This window comes from Piliocolobus tephrosceles, chromosome 11 (assembly GCF_002776525.5).
Source record: "Piliocolobus tephrosceles isolate RC106 chromosome 11, ASM277652v3, whole genome shotgun sequence".
Taxonomy (NCBI): domain Eukaryota; kingdom Metazoa; phylum Chordata; class Mammalia; order Primates; family Cercopithecidae; genus Piliocolobus; species Piliocolobus tephrosceles.
In genome coordinates this window covers 91,027,447-91,053,036 of record NC_045444.1, presented here as the reverse complement: position 1 = coordinate 91,053,036, position 25,590 = coordinate 91,027,447, and the positions used below count along the sequence as shown (strand labels likewise).

At 41.0% G+C, this 25,590-nt stretch overlaps 1 protein-coding gene across 4 annotated transcripts in view; it reads right to left on the bottom strand.

The window, feature by feature from the left end:
* Positions 1-21,409, bottom strand: part of PARD3B (par-3 family cell polarity regulator beta) — a 1,041,361-nt gene extending 1,019,952 nt beyond the window's left edge. For all 4 annotated transcript variants that reach the window (XM_026454609.1, XM_026454611.1, XM_026454610.1 and 1 more), the window contains exon 1: positions 21,290-21,409. In XM_026454609.1, coding sequence (XP_026310394.1) covers positions 21,290-21,409 — 120 coding nt within the window. The remainder of the gene's footprint in view (positions 1-21,289) is intronic.
* Between the last annotated feature and the right edge of the window lie 4,181 nt (positions 21,410-25,590).

Sequence of the window (25,590 nt, the reverse complement as noted above, 5' to 3'; positions counted from 1 at the left end):
AAAAAAAAAAAAAAAAAAAAAAAAAAAAAAAAACAGATATAAATGTTGGCAGAGATAAGAAGAAATTGAAACCTTTGTTTGCTGATGATGGGACTGTAAAATGATACAGCATTGTGGAAGACAGTATGGTGGTTCCTCAAAAAATTAAAAGTAGAATTACTATGTAATCCAGCAATTCTACTTCTGGTTATACACCTGAAAATAGTGAAAGCACACAATAGAACAGACATTTGTACACCCATGTTCACAGTGGCACTATTTGCAATAACCAAAAGTGGAAGGAACCAAGTGTCCATCAACGGATAAATGAATAAACAAAATGTGGTACATGCATACAAAGATATATTATTCAAACTTGATAAGGAAATTCTGAAACATGATACAACATGGATTAACCAAAGACATTATTACACTAAATGAAATAATCAAGTAACAAAAAGACAAATAGTGCATGATTCCACTTCTGAGGTATCTAGAGTAGTCAAATTCATACACAGAAAGTAAATGGTGGTTGTCAGAGGCTGGGGGACTGGGGAGTAGGGAGTTATTATTTAATGGGTATGGAGTTTCAGTTTGGGAAGAAGAACAAGTTTTGGAGGTGGGTGGTGGTGATAGCTGCACAATATGAATATACTGAATGCTACTGAACTATACACTTAAAATGGAACGTTTTATGTTACATACGTTTTAACAAAAAAAAAAAAAAAATCCAACATAAAAGAGGAGGATTAGAGCCTGGGCACAGTGGCTCAAGCCTGTAATCCCAGTACTTTGGGAGGCTAAGAAGGGGGCAGATCACCTGAGTTGGGGAGTTCAAGACTAGCATGGCCAACATGATGAAACCCTGTCTCTATTAAATGTACAAAAATGAGCTGGATGTGGTGGTGGGCACCTGTAATCCCAGCTACTTGGGAGGCTGTGTCAGGAGAACACTTGAACCTGGGAGGCAGAGGTTACAGTGAGCCAAGATCATGCCACTACACTCTAGCTAGGGAAACAGAGCGAGACTCCGTCTCAAAAAAAAGGGAAGGTTTAGAAAGCCTGCTTTCTTACCTACAGGTATACATACATTTTATGCCTAAACATACTAAAAAAAGATTAAACTGACACATTAGAGGTCTCTGATCCATGAAAGGGAAGCAACTACTCAAGAAAAAATACAACCCTGAGGAAAACTATAAATAAACAAAAATATTAACAAAGTTGTCTTTACATTGTCTTTACAGATATTAGTAATTTATATTATGTCTTATGCAGCAGAATATTTTCAAATAGTTTCGTTGCAGCATCATTTTGAAAATAATCACTAAGGATTTAAAGGAAAAGGAATTGATTTTTTAAAAGCAGACATGATGAGAACTTCATAAGACAAACATTGTTGTAGTTTTTCAAGACAGAAATGAAAAAGCCACTGAAACACCTTATAGGGTATCACACTGCATTAGCTGGAGAAGAGCACACAGTAATTGAGACACTGAGAAAGCTTTGTACAACTGACATTGCTGAAGGTCTGCTGGATAAGTTAGTTTAAAAAAAAAAATGGCAGTGTCACTTCCTAACAACACAGTAACTCCTCAAATGAAAGGTTTGTCTACAGACACGACGACTGAGTTCATATCCCAACTGCAGAGCTGTACCTTTGCCTTACAAATGGATTATAAAATGACTAACTGGTGCTGATGCTGACTGAAGATTTTTTTTTTTAAATGTGAAGTTCTGAAAATAAACACTGGTGCTTAAACAGTCAATGTGTTGAATAACTTTTGGAATCTCATGGTTTATCCTTGAAACAACTATGTTCAACACTTGCACTACTGGTGCCTTAGCTTGAATGGAGGTAGTGACACTAAACTATACTAGCAGTCATTGTATTAATATTATTCACCGTCACTCATTGACAGTTTAAAAATAAGGTAAGAATGTCCTTGATGAAGCAGTTAAAATGTTATCTCTTGACCCCTGATTTCATATCTTTTTGACATTGTGTGTAAAGAAATGGGAAGTACACATAAAGCATTCTGCTGCATACTGAAGTACAACGGTCACCTCGGAGAAAAGCACTCCTCTGATTGACTGAGTTGCAGGCTGAAATAACTGGTTTTTTATGGTGCACCACTTTTGCTTGAAAGGAATGACTGGCAGATGAACTCTGGATATTTATTCTTGAGCTATTCGTAGATATTTCTTGGGAATAAATGATGTACGCCTTGGCACTTGAAGGAAAACAGATGACAGTATTTGTTGTCAATCATAATCCAAAAATTAAAAATTTTTAACACCTGTATCCACCACTGTGAGCTTGATAGCTTCTCAATAGATGTTTCTGATGAAACTGAGAGTAATATTAATGTGTGTGGTTTTTGATATTATATAATGAAATATGTCAACATTTGGAAAACTGATACAACTCAGTGAACTAACAGTTTCCAAATGACCAGTGTATGGTCTTAAATTACACATGAATAGAAGATCAGTGAAAGTACCACTTGAACCAATGCATTGTAATGGAGCACAAATATTTCATTGGTTGTGATTCCAAATTCAACACTGCAACGAACCTTTAAGAAACCATGTTGAAATACCACTCCCAAGATTATGTTATATTATATAATAGTCCGTGTTGAGATCCGACTTGCTCTAGAGACTCCTTGCTGGCTAAAGTAAGCAGTTGGATTGAGAAAGCCCACATGACAAGGAACTGCAGGTGACCTCTAGGAAAGAAATGTAGCCTCCAGGAGCTGAAGGTGGCCTCTAGCTAGTAGCCAGCAAAAAGCTAGGCCCCTCAATCCTACAGAAACAAGGAATGTGTTCTGCTAACAAACTGAGTTAGCTTGGAGGAGATTCTTCCCAATCAAGCCTCCAAATGAGAGTGCAGCCTAGGCAATACCTTGATTGCAGCCTGCTGGGTCTAAGAAAAGGACCCAGCTAAGCTGTTTGCAAACTACTAACCCACAGAAACTGTGATGTAATAAATGTATTTTTAAGCAAGAAAAAGAAACTATCACTTACTGAATTTTCATATAGTATATCTACAAAAAGCCTATCTACAATTATCTGACAAAGCTATTAAAATGCTTCTCCCTTTCCAACTACATATCTGTATGAGGCAGGATTTTCTTCATATATTTAAATCAAAACAACACGGCAACAGATTGAATGAGAAAGCAGATTTGAGAATCCAGCTAATAAGCCAAACGTTAAAGAGATTTGCAAAAAATGGTATACAGTGCTATGCTTCTCACCACATTTTTTTTTGTTTTGTAAAGTAGTTATTTTTCCTAAAAATAAGTATTTTAACTTGTAATGGGCACTTTATTTTAAATCTAATGGAATGTATTTTTTAATTTCTCACTTTTGATTTCTAACATGGTAAATATAGATATAATGCACATGAAACATTCCCTCAGGTCTTCCAAGAAAATATGAAGGCAAAGGGGTGTTATGACCAATAAATTAAGAACTACTACGATGCTTCTACTTCCATCATCTCTGCCACATGATACACTCTACCTCATCCTCTACTGCATTTGTCTAAATTCTATCCATTTTCACCTTTGGCCATTCCAGCCTACTGCGAGCTCTCGCCCTTCTGAGTGCCCAGGAAACTCATCTGTCACCTGCTTACGGCTTTCTTCATTTTGAAATGTATGCATGTGAAGCCCCAAAGGAAAGGGACTGAGCTATGTGGGGGACATGACTCATGCTCCAAAACATTCCACTTGCCACCTCTATAAAGAACGTAATTACAGAATGAATAGGAATGCAATCCACACCAGCCACTGGGCTTCAATCAATGCTTAATAAATCAGACCACAAAGGATGTGACATGAGATAGAATTTAGAACATACATGAGTCTCAAAAGTGTCACCTGAAAAGGTAAATGAGAACGAGGAATCAGATACCAAAATGTTTACAGGGAAAAGGTAGTAGATAAGTCAATCAGACCAATAACCTCCAATTCTCAATAATACAGAATATTATATGTGGACAATTTTGGAGCAAAAATATGAGAAATAAAGAGAGTAACATTGTAAGAAAGGCAATGAGGAAATCAACAGAATTCCCCCAATGTGTCTTATTGGAAAAGCAAGAAAAAAATGCATTAAAAACAAATAGCCACAAAATAACACATTGACGTGTGTTCTCCTCCAAAGCACAATATGTTGAGATCCCAGTCCCCCCAACCCATACCTATGAATGTGACCTTATTTAGAAACAGGGTCTTTACAGATGGAATCAAAGTAAGATGAGGTCAGCAGGGTAAGCCCCCATCCAGTATGACTGGTGTCCTTATAAATGGAGAAGAGACAGAGAGAGACAGCGGGAGGATGGCGTGTACAAATGGAGGCAGAGATTGGAGTTATGTCACCATAGCTCAGAAATGCCCCAGGCTGACAGAAGCTGGAAGAAGCAAGAAAGAATCCTTGTCTAGAGGCTTTGAAGGAAGCATGGCCCTGCCAACACCTTAAATTTGAACCTACAGCCTTTAGAACTGTGAGAAAATAAATCTCTCTTGTTTTAAACCATCAGTTTGTGGTACGTTGTCATGGCAGCCCCAGGAAACATACAATGATAGAGTGAGGGACTCCTCACGACCCACAGTCACATTTCCCAAGTGGCCCTTCCTCAGCCACAGACAAAAGTGAAACAAGAGAGAGAAAAATCGGAAATGCAAATCTAGTTATAGCAACCAAAAAAAAATTTTTTTTACTAGAAATATTTGAACCGCAGTTATTTTTCTTAAGGTTCTGTGAAAATGTTTCTGATCAAACACGGCTGTCAAAACTCAAGCCCACTGAATCTCTATAAATGTGCCTATAAATACAGAGACAAGGATTATTTATCCATGTTACACTTCCTCAACTGTTTGCTACAAAAGGAAGTAATCCAGACCTATTATTTAAAGTTACCAATACTATTACTATGTCATGACAAAAGAAACATGAGATGACAAGTAAAACTCTTTCAGTTTCTCCAAGATTTTATCAAGCCACGGGGACTTCTGGGCCAGGTTGACTCTTAGCTCACACACTAGCCATATGCAAGTTTCAAGATGCAAAAATTATCTCTATTACACATACAAAGTACTTGGCATTACAATCCACAGAAAACTTCATATATTAAAACCTACAATGTACATTTGATTCTTAACTTCATTTTAGAAGTTTAACTTCAGCCTCATGCTTCGGTTAAATCTATAAGCAATCAGATCTTAGCGCTGTGAGGATTTCTGAGTCACTTGATGTGATGGTCCATCCTGTGTTCCTAAACATCAGGAAGCTCCGGTGGTTTTTTACTGTAGGCCCGAACCCATTAGTGGAATCAATTTAGCACACCCCAACTACTTTTTCAGTAAAACAAAATAGAATTTAGAAATCAGAGGGCATCATTCACAGTAAAGGTAAGTACTCTCCTTAAACTTTTGTTTCAGTAGGGGTATGTGTGTGTATGTGCGCACACGTGCGGATGTGCGTGTGTGTGTGTGTGTAGATACTGAGTCATGCAGGCAAATATTTCTTACTGTCTTCATCAGTCCAAACTTTGGCAGTAAACCATCAAGGGACAATGCTCCTAACAGCGGCAATCTCTTGCCATAGTTTGAGACCCAACAGGCCAGGGGAAGGAGTGAACTTAATACAGGGGAGATGGCCGGGCGCGGCGACTCATGCCTGTAATGTCAGCACTTTGGGAGACCGAGGTGGGTGGATCACCTGAGGTCAGGAGTTTGAGACCAGCCTGCCCAACATGGTGAAACCCTGTCTCTACTGAAAACACAAAAAGTTAGCCAGGTATGGTGGCACACACCTGTAATCCTAGCTAATTGGGAGGCTGAGGCAGGAGAATCACTTGAACCCTGGAGGAGGAGGTTGCAGTGAGCCAAGACTGCGCCACTGCACTCCAACCTGGGTGACAAGAGCAAAACTCCATCTTAAACAAAATAAAAATAAAAAATACAAGAGAGATGAGCACATAGGGCTGGAGCTGTGGCCTTTAGGAAAGGGAAGCAGCCAGCCCACTGTGACCTGGCAAGAATGGAGCTGCCTACCCTCTTGATTCTCTCACTGGGGCCTCCCCAGTGGCCGACCCTAACTAGAAGCCAGAGGGCAAGAAAGTCCACTCAGCTCAGCCTCCTGGGTCACAGAGGGGACTAAAAAAGGGACAAGAGCGGGTCCGGAGGAGCAAAGGAAGATTTCCAGCTACTGTGACTACCAAAGTCTAAAAGCCACCCATATCAATTTACACTTTCATTAACTGAGCCTAACAACTTTTATTTCTGAGCACCAGATCGTTCCCACATCTGCCCTCTAATCCCAACCTTGAATCAAGGTTCTAATCCAATGCTGAAAAACTGGCGCAAAAGACTGGCATCTTTACCCAGGATTTCTGATTTCTCCAGGCCCTCACACTGCTCACCAACCCTTTCATCTGTTCTCAGTCTCCCACCTCTCCTATCCCTATCTATCAGGCTCTGTAGAACACAGGACATGTCTTCGTTATCTCAGAACCCCAGGTCTGGGTGGTTAGAACATAGGCATATTCACTGAAATGTTTGAGAGACTGCTCCCTCTCCCCAGTTCCACCTAAACATCTCTTCCCACTTACAGTCAACCCCCAAGCCTAACTACTTTGTCCCCTAAACCTCAAAGCTCATTTCTGCTTCTTCTTCAATACATCTAACCTTCACTCCCACAGTAGGACCTGAGCCAGTTCTTCCACCTCCAGTCCCGGCTCCCTCTATCTCCACTCTCTAGGACAATCAATAAAAAAGGTAGATCCAACAGTATCTCCACCCTGCCCCGAATGCTTCATTAACTCTGGCTTTGACCCTTACTCATTCCCTACTACCCCTCCCACAACTGTCCTGGAGAAACTTCCCACAATTTTATCCTCTTCTCCCCAACCTCCTCCTTCAAGCAAAACATACATGTTTACCTTCAAACAGCGGTAGGCTGCCCCTACCCCTCCCCCATGTCCTGCCCCATTTTCCACTCCTACTGCCCTGGCAGCTGTCCATGCATCCTTCAAACCCCTGGCCAGGTACAGCTCATGGAGTGAAACCTGCTCAACTTCCCCACCTCCCTTGCCCCAAAGCCCCTTGATCATACCATGCCCTGTTTCCATGCTCCTCTATGCCTGTTAAATCTATAAGCACACTGGTGGCAGAAGCTGTGTCTTATTTTACTATATAACCCCAGCAGAAAACACAATGCTGACCCAAAGTCACTGTCTAAATCCTCCTCCATGTGACCGAAGTGACTTTTAGATGATCAGATTGTTACAGGCAATCTTCACACAGGATCCCCTAATTGGAAGTCTGACTGAGACCTCACTGAGTACACGGCACATTTTATTATTACACTTTAAGTTCTAGGGTACATGTGCACAACCTGCAGGCTCGTTACATAGGTATACATGTGCCATGCTAGTCTGCTGCACCCATCAACCCGTCATTTACATTAGGTATTTCTCCCAATGCTATCCCTCCCCCCAACCCCCACCCCAAAACAGGCCCCACTGTGTGATGTTCCCCACCCTGTGTCCAAGTGTTCTCATTGTTCATTTTCCACCTATGAGTGAGAACATGCAGTGTTTGGTTTTCTGTCCTTGTGATAGTTTGCTCAGAATGATGGTTTCCAGCTTCATCCATGTCCCTGCAAAGAACATAAACTCATCCTTTTTTATGGCTGCATAGTATTCCATGGTGTATATATGCTACATCTTCTTAATCCAGTCTATCATAGATGGACATTTGGGTTGGTTACAAGTCTTTGCTATTGTGAATAGTGCCACAATAAACATAGATGTGCATGTGTCTTTATAGCAGCATGATTTATAATCCTTTGGGTATATACCCAGTAATGGGATGGCTGGGTCAAATGGTATTTCTAGCTTTAGATCCTTGAGGAATTGTCACACTGTCTTCCAAATGTTGAACTAGTTTACAGTCCCACCAACAGTGTAATAGCATTCCTATTTCTCAACATCCTCTCCAGCACCTGCTGTTTCCTGACTTTTTAATGATGCCATTCTAACTGGTGTGAGATAATCTCTCATTGTGATTTTTATTTGCATTTCTCTGATGATCAGTGATGATGAGCATTTTTTCATGTGTCTGTTGGCTGCTTAAATGTCTTCTTTTGAGAAATGTCTGTTCATATCCTTCACCCACTTTTTGATGGGGTTGTTTTTTTCTTGTAAATTTGTTTAAGTTCTTTGTAGATTCTGAATATTAGCCCTTTGTCAGATGGGTAGATTGCAAAAATTTTCCCCCATTCTGTAGGCTGCCTGTTCACTCTGATAGTAGTTTCTTTTGCTGTGCAGAAGCTCTTTAATTAGATCCCATTTGTCTATTTTGGCTTTGTTGCAATTGCTTTTGGTGTTTTAGTCATGAAGTCCTTGCCCATGCCTATGTCTTGAATGGTATTGTCTAGGTTTTCTTCTAGGGCTTTTATGGTTTTAGGTCTAACATTTAAGTCTCTAATCCATCTTGAATTAATTTTTGTATAAGATGTAAGGAAGGAATACAGTTTCAGCTTTCTATATATGACTAGCCAGTTTTCCCAGCACCATTTATTAAATAGGGAATCCTTTCCCCATTTCTTGTTTTTGTCAGGTTTGTCAAAGATCAGATGGTTGTAGATGTGTGGTGTTATTTCTGAGGCCTCTGTTCTGTTCCATTGGTCTATTTCTGTTTTGGTCCCAGTACCATGCTGTTTTGGTTACTGTAGCCTTGTATAGTCTAGTTTGAAGCCAGGTAGCGTGATGCCTCCAGCTTTGTTCTATATGCTTAGGATTGACTTGGCAATGTGGGCTCTTTTTTGGCTCCTTATGAACTTTAAAGTAGTTTTTTCCAATTCTGTGAATAAAATAGTGGTAGCTTGATGGGAATGGCATTGAATCTATAAATTACCTTGGTCAGTATGGCCATTTTCATGATATTGATTCTTCCTATCCATGAGCATGGAATATTCTCCCATTTGTTTGTGTCCTCTTTTATTTTGTTGAGCAGTGGTTTGTAGTTCTCCTTGAAGAGGTACTTCACATCCCTTGTTAAGTTGGATTCCTAGGTAATGTATTCTCTTTGTAGCAATTGTGAATGGGAGTTCACTCATGATTTGACTGTTTGTCTGTTATTGGTATATAGGAATGCTTGTGATTTTTGCACATTGATTTTGTATCAATCAGAGACTTTGCTGAAGTTGCTCATCAGCTTAAGGAGATTTTGGGCTGAGACAATGGAGTTTTCTAAATATAGAATCATGTCATCTGCAAACAGAGACAACTCAGAGAGTTTAACATTCTCAACTTGAGGCAGCGGACAAGAGCAATGCAGGACACATTTATCTGGAAGATACTTGGCACTGCATCTGATAGAGACCAAATTGAGAGAAAACCTTTTTAACCAGCCTGTCTTGATATCCTGCAATTCCACCACATTGCAATCCAAAAAATGAGTTCAGCAATCAAAATGGTTGAGCCCAGCAACAGGGGGCAGGCTCAAATTTAGTAGCTCCTAAGACAGAGATAACACGCCTGTCAAAAATAAATAATCCATCAAAATTGAGATAATCCAGATAATTTTAAAATCAACATGAAATAAATGAATGCTGAAAATCAAACATTTTCCAAATACAAGAGACTGCATCACAGAAATCTACATGAAGCAAAAACATTATGTTGCTTCATGGAAAATCCAGAACTACAGAGCACTCAGTCTGAAAAATCCAAGAAGCAAGTCAACCTGTCAGAATTTGAAGCTGTTATTTAAGACAATCAGTGTGACAGATATAATGGAACACTAAACTACTGCCTACAGCAAATGTGGAGATGATTAGGCATTTAAAGATAATCAAGAGAGAAGTTGCATTTAGATTTTTTTTAAAATGTATATATATACCGAATATAAAGACTCCAAACTTATAAACACCGTGTTGACTACAAGCTTATTCTCATTTTTATTTTAAAAATGTGGAATCTGACATAGTTTAGCAAGCATTTATAGTATCTATACTATATATCAAATATGTGCTAAAAACAGAGATAAGAAAATAAGCTTCTCCAATCTTGGGATATAGAGACGATAAGGAGGAAGCAGATCCAAGAGAGATCACTTCAAAGCATCAAAAGAAATTTCTGAGTGACTGGACATGTGGTGGAACATGAGGGAGGTGTGAAGGATATCCAGGTTTCTGGATTAGACAACCAAGTGAATGATGGTGCCATGTGCGGAGCAATAGGCTATAAGGAATGGGGCAAGCAGATTCACAGAGAATAGAGTGGGCTTGAATTGTCTGTGGGACATCCAGTAATGAAGTCCAGAGGCAGGCAGATATTGGGTTCTGGAGCAAGTTCAGGGCTAGAAGTGTGTATTTGCGGATAGGTGAAGCCATGCGGTGAATGAGATCCCATGGAGGAAAAGGCCAGAACCCCAGTGTACCAATATACAAGAAGATAGTAGAGAGGACATCTGTGAAGCCTAAAAGAAGACAGAGGTTTAAAAATCCTGGTTTTGCCCTGGGTGACAGCAAAACTCCATCTCAAAAAAAAAAAAAAAATCCTGAAAAGCCCATGGGTAGAGAGTTTTAAAAGGTGGGACATCATCAAAAACAAGAAGTAGAAGGTAACCATGACCTTTAGCTACTAGATCTTGATAATTTCATTGAAAACAGTTTTGCAGAGGAAGGTGTGAAAACCAGCATAACTGAGTGATGAGGTCTTAACAGACATACTACAAAGTTATATAATTTATTCCCCAATTTTCTGAAAATGCTCCATTTTAAGTTTATACACATTTTAGCCTTATGCAAATTAAGCAAAATGTGAGTATATTGGTAATAAAATGGAGAGCTCCATTAAGACAGCATGAAAATCCCTTAGGGCAGCACCCAAGGACCATCACCATCTGGTCCAAATTAGTGTGTGCACCCACTCCTCTTCAGGCTATGCTCAACTTTTCACAACTCCCTCAACCACTTTCTTCCCTCCACCTAGAAGGTCTTATCTCACTTTTCTCCTAGAAAATTCCTCATCATATTTCAAAACAGCTTCAGTGTCTTCTCTTTCAAAGGTCATTATTTGTCTATATTGTATCCCTGCAAACATACCACTAAAGCAAAACTGGCTTATTCACGTGTGCACCTCATCATCCAGGAGGCCATGAAACTCATCAAAGCAGAGAGTGGCTGCTTTATCTTCACAGCTAGTAGAGCCATTCTAGCTGAGGCACCAGACATGTGAGTGAAGATGCCATCTTGAGCATCCCAGACCTAGAAAACATCACACAGAAACTTCCCCCTTGTGCTTGGTCCAAATTCCTGACCTACACAATCATGATGTTGAGTGGCATTTTCAGCTACTATATTTTGGTGATAGTTTGTAAATAAATACAAGAGACAGCTGCAACAGGCGGTGACGGATGCATGGTAAAAGAATTACTTCTTTGAAAAGAACTTACTGATACCCTACTATGACCTGGTGCTCTTCTAGGAGCTAAGGGTTCAGAAATGAACAAAAGAGACAGCTATCTCTACCTTTATTGAAGTTAATATTCTAGTGGTAGAGACAAGAAAGGGTGGTCAGAAGGTTATAATTATAAGTAGGGTGGTCAGGAAGGTTTCCTGAAGAAGGAAACAATTATTTAAGATGGAAATTATGAAAGAAGCAGACAGGTGGATCATCGAAAGAAAATATTTTAGGAAGAAGAGAGAAAAATAGCACGAGGTACGAGTCTGTCTGGCACGCTTGAATAACATGACAAGAGATCAGCATGACTGAGGCAGGAGCAGAGAAAGCTGTGTGGTGGATGATGAGGTCAGAGAAGTAAGAGATAGGGTGCTGGAGTCCCCAAGACCTTCCAGGTTCAATGATTCACCAAGATAACTCAAGGAACTCAGCATATACCATGCTCATGGATATAAAATTTTTTTAAGACAGCGTCTCACTCTGTTGCCCAGGCTAGAGTGCAGTGATGCAATCTTGGCTTACTGCAATCTCCACCTCTCAGGTTCATGCAATTCTCCTGCCTCAGCCTCCCAAGTATCTGGGATTACAGGTGTGTGCCACTACTAAATTAGCCCGGCTAATTTTTGTATTTTCAGTAGAGACGGGGTTTCGTCATGTTGCCCAGGCTCATCTTGAACTCCTGAGCTCAGGTGATTCACCCACCTCAGCCCCACAAAGTGCTAGGATTACAGGTGTGAGCCACTGTGCCAGGCCCTTTGTGGATATAATTTATTAGTGTAAAGATACAAAGCCAAATCAGCAAAAGAAACTGGCATTCAGGGTGAAGTCTGAAGGAAACCAGACATAAGCTTCCAAGGGTCTTTCCTTAGTGGAGAGGACTTGCTTAATTCCTCCAGCAGTGACTTCTTACCACATGTGTGAAATGTTGCCTACCAGGAACACTCATTAGTGACTCAACACCCAAGGTTTTTACTGTGGACTGATCACATAGGCACCTTCTGCTTAGCATGTACAAAACTTTCAGACTCCCAGAAAAAGACCAGGTGTTCAGCATAAGCCATATTGTTTGCAGAAACAGTTTTGCACAGTGAGCCATTCCGATAAGGGAATGGTGGTAGCCCTCCACAAATCTGACTTTCCAGATGCCACCAGCCAAGGCTTAGCTTCGCAAGCAGGGCTTTCTAAGGATAGTAGTCTCAGGCCTGCTATGTTAACTTTTTTCTGCACAGATAGTCAGATCATGTAGCATTTCAAAGGCCATTTAGGAGAGATGTGAGCCATCAGAAGATCTTCAGTATAAGAATTACATGACCTGACTAGAATTTTTAATTATCACTCTAGTTTTTGTGTTCAGGAGAGACAGTAATGTGGGAGTCTTGGGGTCAGAAATGGAGACACTAAAGTCTATCTAAAGAAAAACATAATAAAAAAACAAGCTCCAGTATACCAACAGGAAAGAGACTGAAAAGTAGTCAGATTCCAAATCTAGTATGAGAGCAGAGCCAACCAGATTTGCAGACTGACTGTATGTGGATCATGAGAGAAAAACATTGGTCAAGGGTGATGACAAGCATTTCTGGCGGGACAGCTAGAAAGATGGCCTTGCCATTTAATGACATGCTTAGATTGTAGGAGGACTTGATTTGGGGTTGGGGATTAGGAATTGATTTGGGCGCAGGCTGTAAGTGTGAGATGCCTACCAGATGTCCAGGCAAAGGGTCAAGAAGACAGCTGTATATAGAGCTGGCAGTTCAGGGAAGACATCTGGGCTGGAGCTACCCCAATGATATTTGGAATCATATTACTGTAAGTAGAGAGAGATGGGGAGATTTTAAGAATTGAGTCCTGGGGTACTGCAGCACTAAGAGGTGAAGGAGGAAAGAAGGAACCAGCTAAAGAGCCTGAGAATGGACAATATATAGGAAAAAAGTCAGAAGAGTGTAGGTTCCAGGAAGCATGTGCTTAAGATGTTTAGTATTTTTTAAATTTCTTTATGTCCATAAATTATTGGGGGGACAGGTGGTGATTCATTACATGACTAAGTTCTTTAGTGGTGATTTGTGAGATTTTGGTGCATCCATCACCTGAGCATTGTGCACGGCACCAAATTTGTGGTCTTTTATCCTTTGTGCCCTTCCCACCCTTTCTCCCTGAGTCCCCGAAGTCCTTTGCATACTTATGAGTGAGAACTCCCACTTATGAGTGAGAACATACAATGTTTGGGTTTCCATTCCTGAGTTACTTCATTTAGCATAATAGTCTCCAATCTCTTCCAGGTTGCTGCAAATGCCATTAATTCACTCTTTTTTTATGGCTGAGGCGTATTCCATTGTGTGTGTATGTATATGTATATGTATATGTATATGTATATGTATATGTATATGTATATATGTGTGTATACTGTTTCTTTACCCACTCGTTGACTGATGCACATTTGTGTTGGTTCCACATTTTTGCAGTTGCAAACTGTGCTGCTAAATATGCATGTGCAAATATCTTTTTCATACAATGACTTATTTTCCTCTTGGTAGATCCCAGCAGCGGGATTGCTGGATCAAATGGTAGTTCTACTTTTAGTTCTTTAAGGAATCTCCACACTGTTTTTCATAGCGATTGTACTAGTTTACATTCCAACCAGCAGTGTAGAAGTGTTTTTCCCTGTTCACCACATCCACACCAACATCTATCTTTTTTAACTTTTTTGACTATGGCCATTCTTGCAAGAGTGAGGTGGTATCGCATTGTAATTTGAGTTACATTTCCCTGATCATTAGTGATGTTGAGCATTTCTTTCATGTTTGTAGGCCATTTCTTTATGTTCTTTTGAGAATTGTTTTGAGAATTGTCTATTCATGTCCTTAGCCTTCTTTTTGATGGGATTGTTTGGTTTTTTTCTTGCTAATTTGTTTGAATTCATTGTAGATTCTAGATATCAGTCCTTTGTCAGATGTATAGATTGCAAAGATTTTCTCCCACTCTGTGGGTTGTCTGTTTACACTGCTGACCGTTCCTTTTGACATGGAAAAGCTCTGATTTCAAACTATACTATAAGACCGTAGTCACCAAGCAGCATGGTACTAGTATAAAAAATAGGCCCATAGACCATTGGAACAGAATAAAGAACCCAGAAATAAACCCAAATACTTAGAGCCAACTGATCTTCAAGAAAGCAAATAAAAACATTAAGTGGGGAAAGGACACCCTAGTCAACAAATGGTGCTGGGATACTTGGCAAGCCACATGTAGCAGAATGAAACTGGATCCTGATCTCTCACCTTATACAAAAATCAACTCAAAGTGGATCAAGGATTTAAATCTAGACCTGAAACTATAAAATTCTGGAAAGTAACATTGGAAAAATTCTTCTAGACACTGGCTTAGGCAAGGATTTCATGACCAAGAACCCAAAAGCCAATGCAATAAAAATGAAGATAAATAGCTGGGACTTAATTAAACTGAAGATGTTTAGTATTTCTATCAGTCGAGAAGCATCTAAATCTCACTGAAAATGACCCAGATTTTTGTTCACTGCTCCTTGTTGGCCCACTCTCTGCCCAGTACCAGAGACAGAGGATGTATATCCTCAGCCTGTTGCACCAAAGGTACAAAACTGAGGCCGACCTGGGTTTACTCTCCAACCCAGCTAGTTTTTGTGCTAGTGTCTAGGTGCAGCATTTAAGGTTTAAAGGCTCTCTCTACCACCTGTGGATACCAAAGAGTAGTTGAAGATCCCTTTCTAATGCAAAGTTCTCAACAGAACTGAGTAGCAACGTCAAGTTAAGGACTGCCTGGGATCTGGTCTTTAAGCCAGTGGTTTCCAAAAGCAGCTGACAGAACCCATCAGAAGAGCATTGGACCTGAACTGTCCACTAAGGCAAGCCATTTGTGGCAATTTACATTTAAGTAAATTAAAATTTAAAATTCAGTTCCTCAGTTGCACTAGGCACATTTCAAATACTTAACAACCACATGTGTCTAGTGGCTGCCCTATTGAAAGGCGCAATTCTAGAACATCTTTTCATCCCAGAAAGTTCTATTGCACTACATTGCTTCAGATTTTCCAAGAGAGGCTCAAAGTTCTGAACGGTTAACACACTCCTCAGATGTCTTTAACAGTACACTCAGAAAATAGTCTCACAAAAATCTGACATTACCATTTGCCCAACTTCTTCAAAGGGAATCTGTGGCACAGACCACCCTGGGAATGAATTCCTGGTTAACTAAGCCACTTGATTAAGCACAGGGCCTTAAGCTACAAATCAGGGCTGTGGCTTCCAATTGTGCACAGGGCAATTAACTCAGCTCAGATAACCGGCCAAACCCAGTTCAGCAAACCCTATGCGCATGGATTATACACACAGGGTGTGTGGGGATGTGTGTGTGAGAGAGAGAGAAAGAGAAAGAGGAGGGAGAGGAGAGAAGGTCCAGGAGCACAAACTCAAATGCCCACAAGCAGGCCAGGCAAATAGCAACAACACATTAAGGCCATAAGTGAGAAAATAAGCACAGAGTAAAACAATCAAACATGACAACAATAACTTATCCTCACTGTTAGGGAAGCAATAATGGAGACTGGAGCATTACTAATTATTTCTAAAGAGAACAGAGGTGTCTCAGCTCCAACTGATGGTTGCTATGTGGGAAAGTAAAGCCCAGCATTGTCAGAGCTTCTGATTTGCTTTTCCCCCAAAGAAGATAGGAATCTGGAGTTTTGCATGAAATCTCAAAATATTTAAACGCTGACAACTAAGTCAAAATATAACACTGAGCAGACCTACAAAAATATGTCTGTGGGTCACAGCAGGCCCAAGAGCCCTCTGTTTGCAAACTTAGAAGCTGCTCATTGCAAGCTGAGTAGCAGAACCAAAACCAAGTTGGAAGCATGTGTAATGCTGATGGCGAGTCAGTTCTGTCCACATGCTGTAAAGAAGTGAGGTCTGAATAGGAAATAAAGCACTCAAGTAAGTCAGTGCCCAATAAATTGAAAAGCATTTGAGGAATCCAGTCTGGGCCTAGCTTGTGTATACAAGAACCTTAAAATCTATTTAGGTAACAAGGCATCAAAGACCTGAAAAGTTTAAAAATTCAAGAGTTCTAGCCTATTCCTCCAGGCTACTCCCACACATTACCATACCAGATTCTTGTTACTACACAAACTCTCTTAGATTGTGATCCCACAGTTAATCAGGGAATGGAATTGTTAGTCTATTCCCAGTTCTGGGAAGCTGCCTCAACTTGGAAAACAAACTTATTATTCAAAATATCTGAATATAGAAAAGGTTCATCTTGAAAACACTATCAAATATAATTTTTCCTTTTTAAAAAAGAGTACTTACATATACAGTCAGATCCACAAATTGGCCTTTGTAAATTCCAGCAGGCCCACTATCCCATGAATTCAATGCTCTTATTTCTCATTAGTTCCAACCCCTGAACACACTATACATCCTCATTACTAGAAAAGTCTTTTCCTTATTCACTTCTTCCTCAGTGAATACACACACACACACACACACACACACACACACTCGGCCCTCCACATCCATGCATTCTGCATCTGCGGATTCAACCAACCACAGATCAAAAATATTTAGGAAAAAAACTATCTGTACTGGACAAATACACACAATTTTCTTGTCAGTATTCCCTAAACAGTATAGTATAACAACTTTTAAATAGCTTTTACATTGTATTAAGTATTATAAATAATCTAGAGATGACTTAAAATATACAGGAGGATGTGTGTAGATTACATGCAAACACTGCAGCAGTTTATATCAGGAACTTGAGCATCTGCAGATTTTGGTATCCAAGGGAAGTCCTGGAACCAATCCCCCGTGGATACTAAGGGACAATTGTCTATATAAAATGAATGTTCACTTTAAGCAATTATTTGAGCAGCTTCTATAGGAAGAATTCTTTAAGGGTAGAGTAGAGGGTAGGAGTAGGAGTATTCCTAATGGCACTAAAAGGTCAATAAATACTCTGACAAATTCCATACTTTTTTTTTTTTTTTATGAGAAAAGGCCAGAAATGTCAAAATTCAATTTGAAAAACAATGTGTAACAAATTCACTTTCTGTAAATCAGTGAAAGATGCTTAAAAGGTTTGAATCCCTGGACGGCAAGGTTTTTAGGCCTGTACTTCGTAATAATAATCCCATTAACAAATAACACGTATTGTGCTTAATAACAGGTTGGTGTATAGGTATCTAAGACACAGTATCTGCATCAAAAGAGTTTAAAATCCAATGAGTTCAGCAGTATGAAAAAATTAGAGGAGTAGATTAGTGATTCTCAACCTTGGCTGGGCATCAGAATCACCTGGAGTGCTCTTTAAACTACCTATGCCCAGGACCCACTCCTAACCCAATGAATGAGAATCTTGGAGAAAGGGACACAGGAATTTCTAATGTTTAAAATGTTAAATGTGAAAATTAGAGGTGACTGATGTTTAGACAGGGTTGAGAGTCCCTGCAGGATACAGCTCAATTACCCATTCACCTGTGACACATAATTTTGATGATAAATTTAACTAATTACTCAATGATCCCCACCATGAGCACATAAGAAGACAATCACTTCTCCACTAACTTCACTAAATTGGATTTGGAGGCTGGGACACTGATAAAGTGTCAGGATTCCGAGATAAGCAATTCCACAGTTCTCACCTCTCAGTCCACCACCTTTCCAATGGAGTTCATCAAATGGCGGCAGGAACCTCAAAGGCCCAGACTTCAGAAGGTAATTAAAGCCTTCTCAAAAGCTCCCCCTGTATCTTCAGGATCGCACCAACCTCTGGCCTTATCTGATATTGATTCAGGGAGCTCCCAACATTCCACAAATACGTGTTCTTTGTTCTCAACAGGCAGTGGTTACTTCTCAGATGCTGTGCACGAAATCTAGAATGGTATCCTTGGGCTTCACTTACTTTCCAAACTTTAGAAACCTCAACTTCTATCCTCAATCTTGAAACCCGTCTTTCTCCCATCTAAATGACTCAGTGCCTCAGAAAATAATGGACTTACTTTACACTCATGTTCCCACCAAATTTGTTTCTTTATAGCACTCCCCACCTGGATGTCTAAGATCTTGCCCATTTTCCCATTTGTAGTTAGACTGAGGAATATTTTCCACAGTTGATTTGTAAATCCTACAATATTTGCCTCAGAAACTAGATTTTCTACATGTAGACCTCATAAAATATATAATTAAGAGAAACTTGTGGATGTCCCATCACTATCCAAGAAGCAAAATTGCTATTTTTAGGTTGATGTGATATGACAGTTAGTAGATAGAAATGTCTTTTTAAAACAAGAATTAAAAATAATATGGATAAATTCCAATTCATAACAACATATATAGCACTAGGCTATGCAGTTAATGGCTGAGAGCAAACATCTAGAGACACAGTTCCTGGTTTCTAAACCCAAATCTACCACTTACTTGTCATGTCTCTGTGTCTCTTTTTTCCCCCCGATTTGTAAATCGGGACAATAGTACCTACCTCCTAAGGTCGTTGGGAGAAATAAGTCATAAGCATAAAGCTCCTAAAACAGGGCCCCTGCACAGAATAAGCACAATACATGTTATTTGTTACTGTGATTATTATTACGAAGTGCAGGGCTTAAGACCTTGCTGTCCAGGGATACAAACCTTTTAGGTGTCTTTCACTGATTTATAGAAAGTGAATTTATTACACATCGTTTTTCAAATTGAATTTTGACATTTCTGGCCTTTTCTCATTGAAAAAAATAAATAAAAGCATGGAATTTGTTAGAATATTTATTGACCTTTTAGTGCCATTATGAATACCATTTACTATTAGTTAAATCTTGTTAGGATTACAATATTATTTAAAATGAAACTATGGGAGAAGAATACTTGGGGAGGGGAAAAATCATCACTTACTACTTCTTAAAATGAAATTTCAAAAGTGAAAAAAGAGGAAGGATTCATACGCTGCAGGTGACCTTTAAATGTCACATTCACTAATATATAAATGTAAACAGAAAAATATAAGTCTGGTAATAATAGTAAACTGATCAATGCAATTACATTGTTCTGTGGTAAGTTACATTTCCATTCCAGAATATCAATACCTTTTTAACACTTTTTAAGATCAAATTGTAGTGCATTAAATATCAGCTGGTTCTCTTCATGTTATTTACAAAGCTTGTAGTTTCTCTCTTACTTGGACAGCACCCTGTGCTAAACTTCCAAATATACAAGACTTGAGGGCATAAATTATTTAATAGTTAAAAAGTAACTTCAATTCTATAAGACAGTCCTTCAGTGAGATCTATTTCAATCTGTCTGGAGCAATGTTGTTACTATTAATCTTAGCTCACTTTCAAAAGTTAGTGAAATACGATTTAATAGAAAATCGGTTACTTGTTTAAATCTCAGTTAACTCAATTACATGATTTAAACAGCAAACACTATTTTAACAATGGCAAACACACATACACGCACACACATGCACACATTGCAGATTTTCACTTAGCTTTCTAAGCCACTTTAATATTTTCCCTCCAACCTCAATTCCATCAGTAAAGAGTTCATCTTTAGGGGTTATATTTAATATATTAATAGACGTTTCATTGTACTCTCCTCCAGTTCTTGAGAATCCAAAGCAATATACACGTATTTATCCAGAGCTGAATTTTTTTCTGTATAGTAATTCTTAATGGAGGCAAAGAGGGTGCAAATATTTTCTTAAACCCCTAAGCTATATACTTGTAAGAAACAATTACTTTTATGCTTTGGATAACCGATAAGAAGTTAAAGGAAATGAAAACTTAAATTTTTCCATCACTAGATTGACCAACCCACTATTTTAGTCACATGGCATGAGACCAAATATTAAGAGAACAATTGACCCCTAAAACAAGAATTTGTGACTTGCCCTATTTGAGGAAGATTTGGGAAATACAAAATGTTCCATGTGAAGATTCAAAAAATTAAAAGGTTATTCAATGCCTTCATTTAAAAGTTTCATTGAGGAAGTCCCAGAGGCCCAATGTTACCCAAATACTTAGTGTAAGTTCTACTGCCAGATATTTTCTCAACATGTATTGAACACTTTAAAACAACTGTCACTTAATTTCTACTTGTTCCTGACTTCAGCTACAGAGCTAGGGACGTCTTTCTCATTTTAATAATCACTCAGGACCTGACAACAGCCCACACACATAGTAAATGCTCACAGAATCTGTGACAAACTGAAAACACTCAAAATGCAGACAGGTTGGCTAAGCAAACAGCGTTCTCCCACCTGAGCTCCTGCCCAAGTTACTGAGACAGGGCAGCTCACATGGCTGAAACTCCAAAGGCCTCATCAGTTGTAACTTCCGAGTATGTGTCACTTGCACAGTCAACTTTCTGACTCCAAGGAGCCTAAGTGAGGAGGGCCTTAATGGGTCAAAAATCACACTTAGGTGAGCAGCACTTTCTAAGACGTTCCCTCAAACAAGTTCTAAACCAATGCTCCTCAAACTTCAGTGGGCATTCCAATCACCTGGGGATCTCCTTAAAGAGCAGATCCTGAGTCGGTGGGTTTGGAGTAAGTCCCCATATTGTGCAGTTCTAAGGAGCTTCCAAGAGAATCCAACGCTGCGGGTCCACCCACGACCCTAGGAGCTCAAGGCCCACAAATGCCCAAAGACACCCAGATGACTACTATTAGCAATCGACAACAACTTCAGCTACAGGCAGTGCCCCATAATCCCCTGGGTTTTCTGCATCCCCCTGAGTGTGGCCACCGGGTCGCACCTGGCAGGTGCCTTGACTGCAGCCGCGCCCCCCTTCTCCGCGCCGCGCTCACCTTCTCCCGGGTCTTCAGGTACCGCTGCAGCGCCTGCTGGGTGAGCTCGCCGACGCGCAGCTGGCCCTCCTTGCAGGGCACCACGATGCCCGTCCTGCCGAAGCACACGGTCACTTTCATCCTGGCCCCCGGCGACCACGCCGGGCCGGGCCGAACAGGTGTCTGACCCCGCGGGCGCAGCCCCTACTCTCGGAGGACGCCCGGGGCCCGGGGCGGGTGGGCCCGGAGACCCGGGGCGCCGCTCCCCGGAGCACCCTGAGGCCCGGGGGCTCGCAGCAGCGCCCCTTTCACCCGGGTAGGTGGCGGGAATCGGGGAGGAGCGGCCGTGGAGAGGGGTTACCTCCCAGGTGCCCGGCGGCCCAGGACGCGGCGGCTCCGCGGCCCGGCTCCTCCTCCTCCTCCTCCTCCTCCTCCCGCTCCTGCTCCTACTCCTGCCCGGCCCAGGCGGCTGCTCCGCGCCCACCAAAGCGGAACTGCCGGCCCTGCCCTGTCGCTGGCCGTGGCCCTGGCCCTGGCGGTGGTGGCAGGGCCGGCCCCAGGCCCCGGGCTGGAGTGGGCGGCGGCGGCGTCGCGCGGGGCCAGAGTTGGGAGGAAACTTTTGCGCCGGCTCCCAACTCCTCCGCGGCGCCCGCGCTCTGGGCTCCCGCGGTCCCGGGGCCGGCCTGGGCCCGGCTCTTAAAGGGGCCGCGGCGCTCCCGGGCCCCGCCGCGCGCTGGGCGACGCGGTGCCCGGGCCCTGCGGGCCGGTAACTGGAGCCCGGGAGCCTCGTCTCATCACCTGGGTCTCTCCCTGGCTCTCTCTCTGTCGCACGCATGCACACGGAGCTCTGGGGAGTTGTAAGGGGATCCGAGGGCTACACACTCGGGGATTGAAACCGGATCTCAGAAAGAACACCCGAGGGAAGAGCGAGGAGACTGCAGAGCTGCACCCTTCACAGGAGGGGACTGCAGCAAGATGCAAAAGGAGCCCAGGAGCAGGTGCTTCTCATCACGCCCGCCAAAAACACCCAAGGGGCGAGGCTGCCAGGTGCTGAGATGCAAGCGTGGCCCGAGGAGCCTAAGTGAGGCGGGCCTTAATGGATCAAAAATCACACTTAGGTGAGCAGCACTTTTTAAGACGTTCCCTCAAACAAGTTCTAAACCAGTGTTCCTCAAACTTAAGTGGGCATTCCAATCACCTGGGGAACTCGCCTTAAGCACAGCCCTTGCCGCTGCCCTGAGGAGCCCTGGGATAGCAGAGCTGAAGGGAATCTTGGAGAAAACGCTGGAGTGGAACCTTTTCCTTTTACAGATCCTTGAGGACACTGAGTATTCGGCCAAAGGTCACACCCAAGACCCAGATATGATCGCGTGTGTTGACACATAGCCTTCTGGAATGCGACTACCGTTGTGCATTTTATTAGGAAAAGAAAAGTTAACACCTTTAGGCTCATGATTTGGCAGGTGTATATCCATCACCAATTGAAATGGGAATATGTGGGGGAAACCAACAAACTACATTTGTTTCATTCTTACCTCCCATGTAAATGAGCTCCTTTGAGCTTAACAACTACCCTGTAGGTAGATATTATTCTTCGCACCTTGTGCATCAAGAATGGTGCTTGGAGAGGTCAAGAGACTGAGCAGACCATGGTGTTAGTTCTGTTGAAAAGAACTCAGGTCTTCCGAGCTCAATCTCTGGTCTCTCCCTGCAGTTTTCTTAGCCATCCAGTTGATCCAGCAAGACCCTCGGGGCTGCATCATGTGTTTCTCTACAGAAGGATTTGCTCTTATGTGGACACACTTAACTAGAACTTGAATTGCCTAGGATGGTATGATAATGCACAGGAGATTAAATTCATGGGTTTCAAGAGGTTTTTTTAAAAAATAAATTTTAGCTCATTCATACATCCAGTAAGTATATATTGGTTGTCTTCTATGTATAGGTCAGTGGCAACCAAGAGGATCATGTAAACCAAGTCCGTTGTAAATCCAATACAAACTAATTTATACTTAAATAAACCAAGGACAGAATTGATGGCCTCATGAAATCAGAAGATCCAGAGAGCACTCCATTGAGGCAAGGTTGAAAGCAGGAACTCAAACCATGTCCTCAGGGGCCAGCTAGCTCTCTCCAGCTCTTGGCTCTCTCTGTCCCTCAGCGTGGTCTCCATTCTCAGGCCAGCTCTCTTCAAAGGAGACACTGTATCCTCTTTTTAGAGACGAGGAGCTGAGGCCAAAGGAGGTTAAATGATTTGGTTAAAATCTCATTCTTAGAAAGTAGCAGAGGCTGGCTTAAAACCCAGGTCATCTGATTCCAGTCTTCATCGTAACTGCAGTGCCATTTCTTACATGAGAAGTACCAATGAGTAAATCAAACAAACAAATAGATACTGGTGCCATGCATTAATGTGTGGCCCTCACTTTTAATATTGGGTATTATATGGACCTATAGAATGGTATGGAGCAAACATTTTCCACTGATGAAATAACTTTGCACATTGCCATCCTTCCTGCTTCATGGCTTTTTGCTTTACAGTTGCTCCAGACTCATTTTCTGCTGCTTGGGTCATGAATAGCTCCCTTCTCCTCTCCACAAATTCCCTCTTAGCCCAGCTTTAGCTCCTTTCCAATATCTAGAACCCCCCACCCAAAGTCCTGGCTTTGAGAATCTCCAAGTGAACCATAAAGAACACTCCAGCTCTCCTAGTTCCACTTGGGAAGTTGGAATTGGGACGTAGGGGTTGCAGCAGAGACCATGCCATTGTGAGATGAGGGAAGAGATGACTCTAGATAAGGATGTGATCAGTGCAATGTGCAATCCTGCACACCACTGGGTGACCTTTTATAGCCCTAAGTTAGTATGAAGAGTTTAGTGTTTACATTTCGTGTTTATTAAATAGCCAGGTTTAATTTGTTATTCAGCCTCATCACAGCGTATATAGAAACAATTTATCATATATTATCAAGGGATTAAAAAAAGAACACAACTGCAACACACAGTCATTCATGCCCAGCAAATTCCTAAATCAATATTTTATGCGCCATGGGACCTCGTGGGCAGAAGACAATAAATAATTTGCCTTGATTGAGTAACACTAGAGGATCCTAAGCCTGGGTTCCATTTTCTTGTTTTGCCTGCTCGGTGGATAAATATTGCCTGTGATGTGATATTTTTCCATTTGTTATCCAACAGTTTAGCAAATACTGGAGTAGCCAGTAAAGAAGTGTTGTACAGAGAAAGAACAATAATCCTGATCAATATTATTAAACTGCCCTGCCTTGAGGAAGTGTAAGTAAAATGTCAGGTACTATCAGGTGTACATTGAATGAAGAATGATATTTTATCTATAGTTGACTGGTAATCGAGTCTCATGTCTTGTACTGTTAAACAAAATATTTTTACCTTTCAAGGAATTATTTATAGCAAGTACTATTTATCACAAAAAAAAATAAATCTATTTTACTAATTACCTTACTTCTAAAGCCCTTGGAGCATTAGTATAAAAGATCGCATTCTTTGCTGCCTTCTGAAAGCAGGTGCAAGAATGATTGCATAAAAAAAGAAAGAGAAAAATGGGTATTCGTTTTCATTTTTTTCCCTTTTATATTTAAAAGCAAATGGTCTGTGTTATTGTTTAACTGGACAAGAATGGATTCTTCTTTAGAGCTGTTTGTCTCTAAATACTGCATGGCATTCATTTGTTGACATTTTTGGTTATTTATTTCTGTAGCTCTCCTGGATGCACAAATAACAATGCTCTTCACCCTAAGGGGAATATTATGGGCCACTGACTTTTTGGAAGGTCCATCTTTTTGCCTATCCTATAAGCAAGACTCACAAGTCTTCACAAATGATATAGCTGTATCACCCCTTCTTATATTGAATTCTACTCTGTAGAAACAAATATTCTCCCTAAGTTTGTTTTCTTGAAAAGAAGCTGAATCATGAAATGAGCATCTCTTAAAAAATAAAATGAACAACCAAAAGCAAGGAAACTGTTCTGATGCTGTTATATTTAGTTAATTTTGATTATTAGTTAGATGTTTTCCTCATTGTGTGATCTCCTTCTCTGAAGCTCATTGGGGCCCATTAACAGTAAGCACAGGAATAGGCCCTACTCTGGATAGGACCAGGTCCTTTCACCTTTAGGCGTCTGTAGAAGACTGTTAGGAAGAGGGCCAATAGCAGTGATCATGGGTGCTCTCCAACAAGCTCAGCTGTCCAAAGATAGCTTTGAGGTAAGGGTGCAACCAAGAGTTCTCTTTTCAATTCTCCTTACTTTACTGAAGGCCACTTTCTGACTCTCATTTATATCCCAT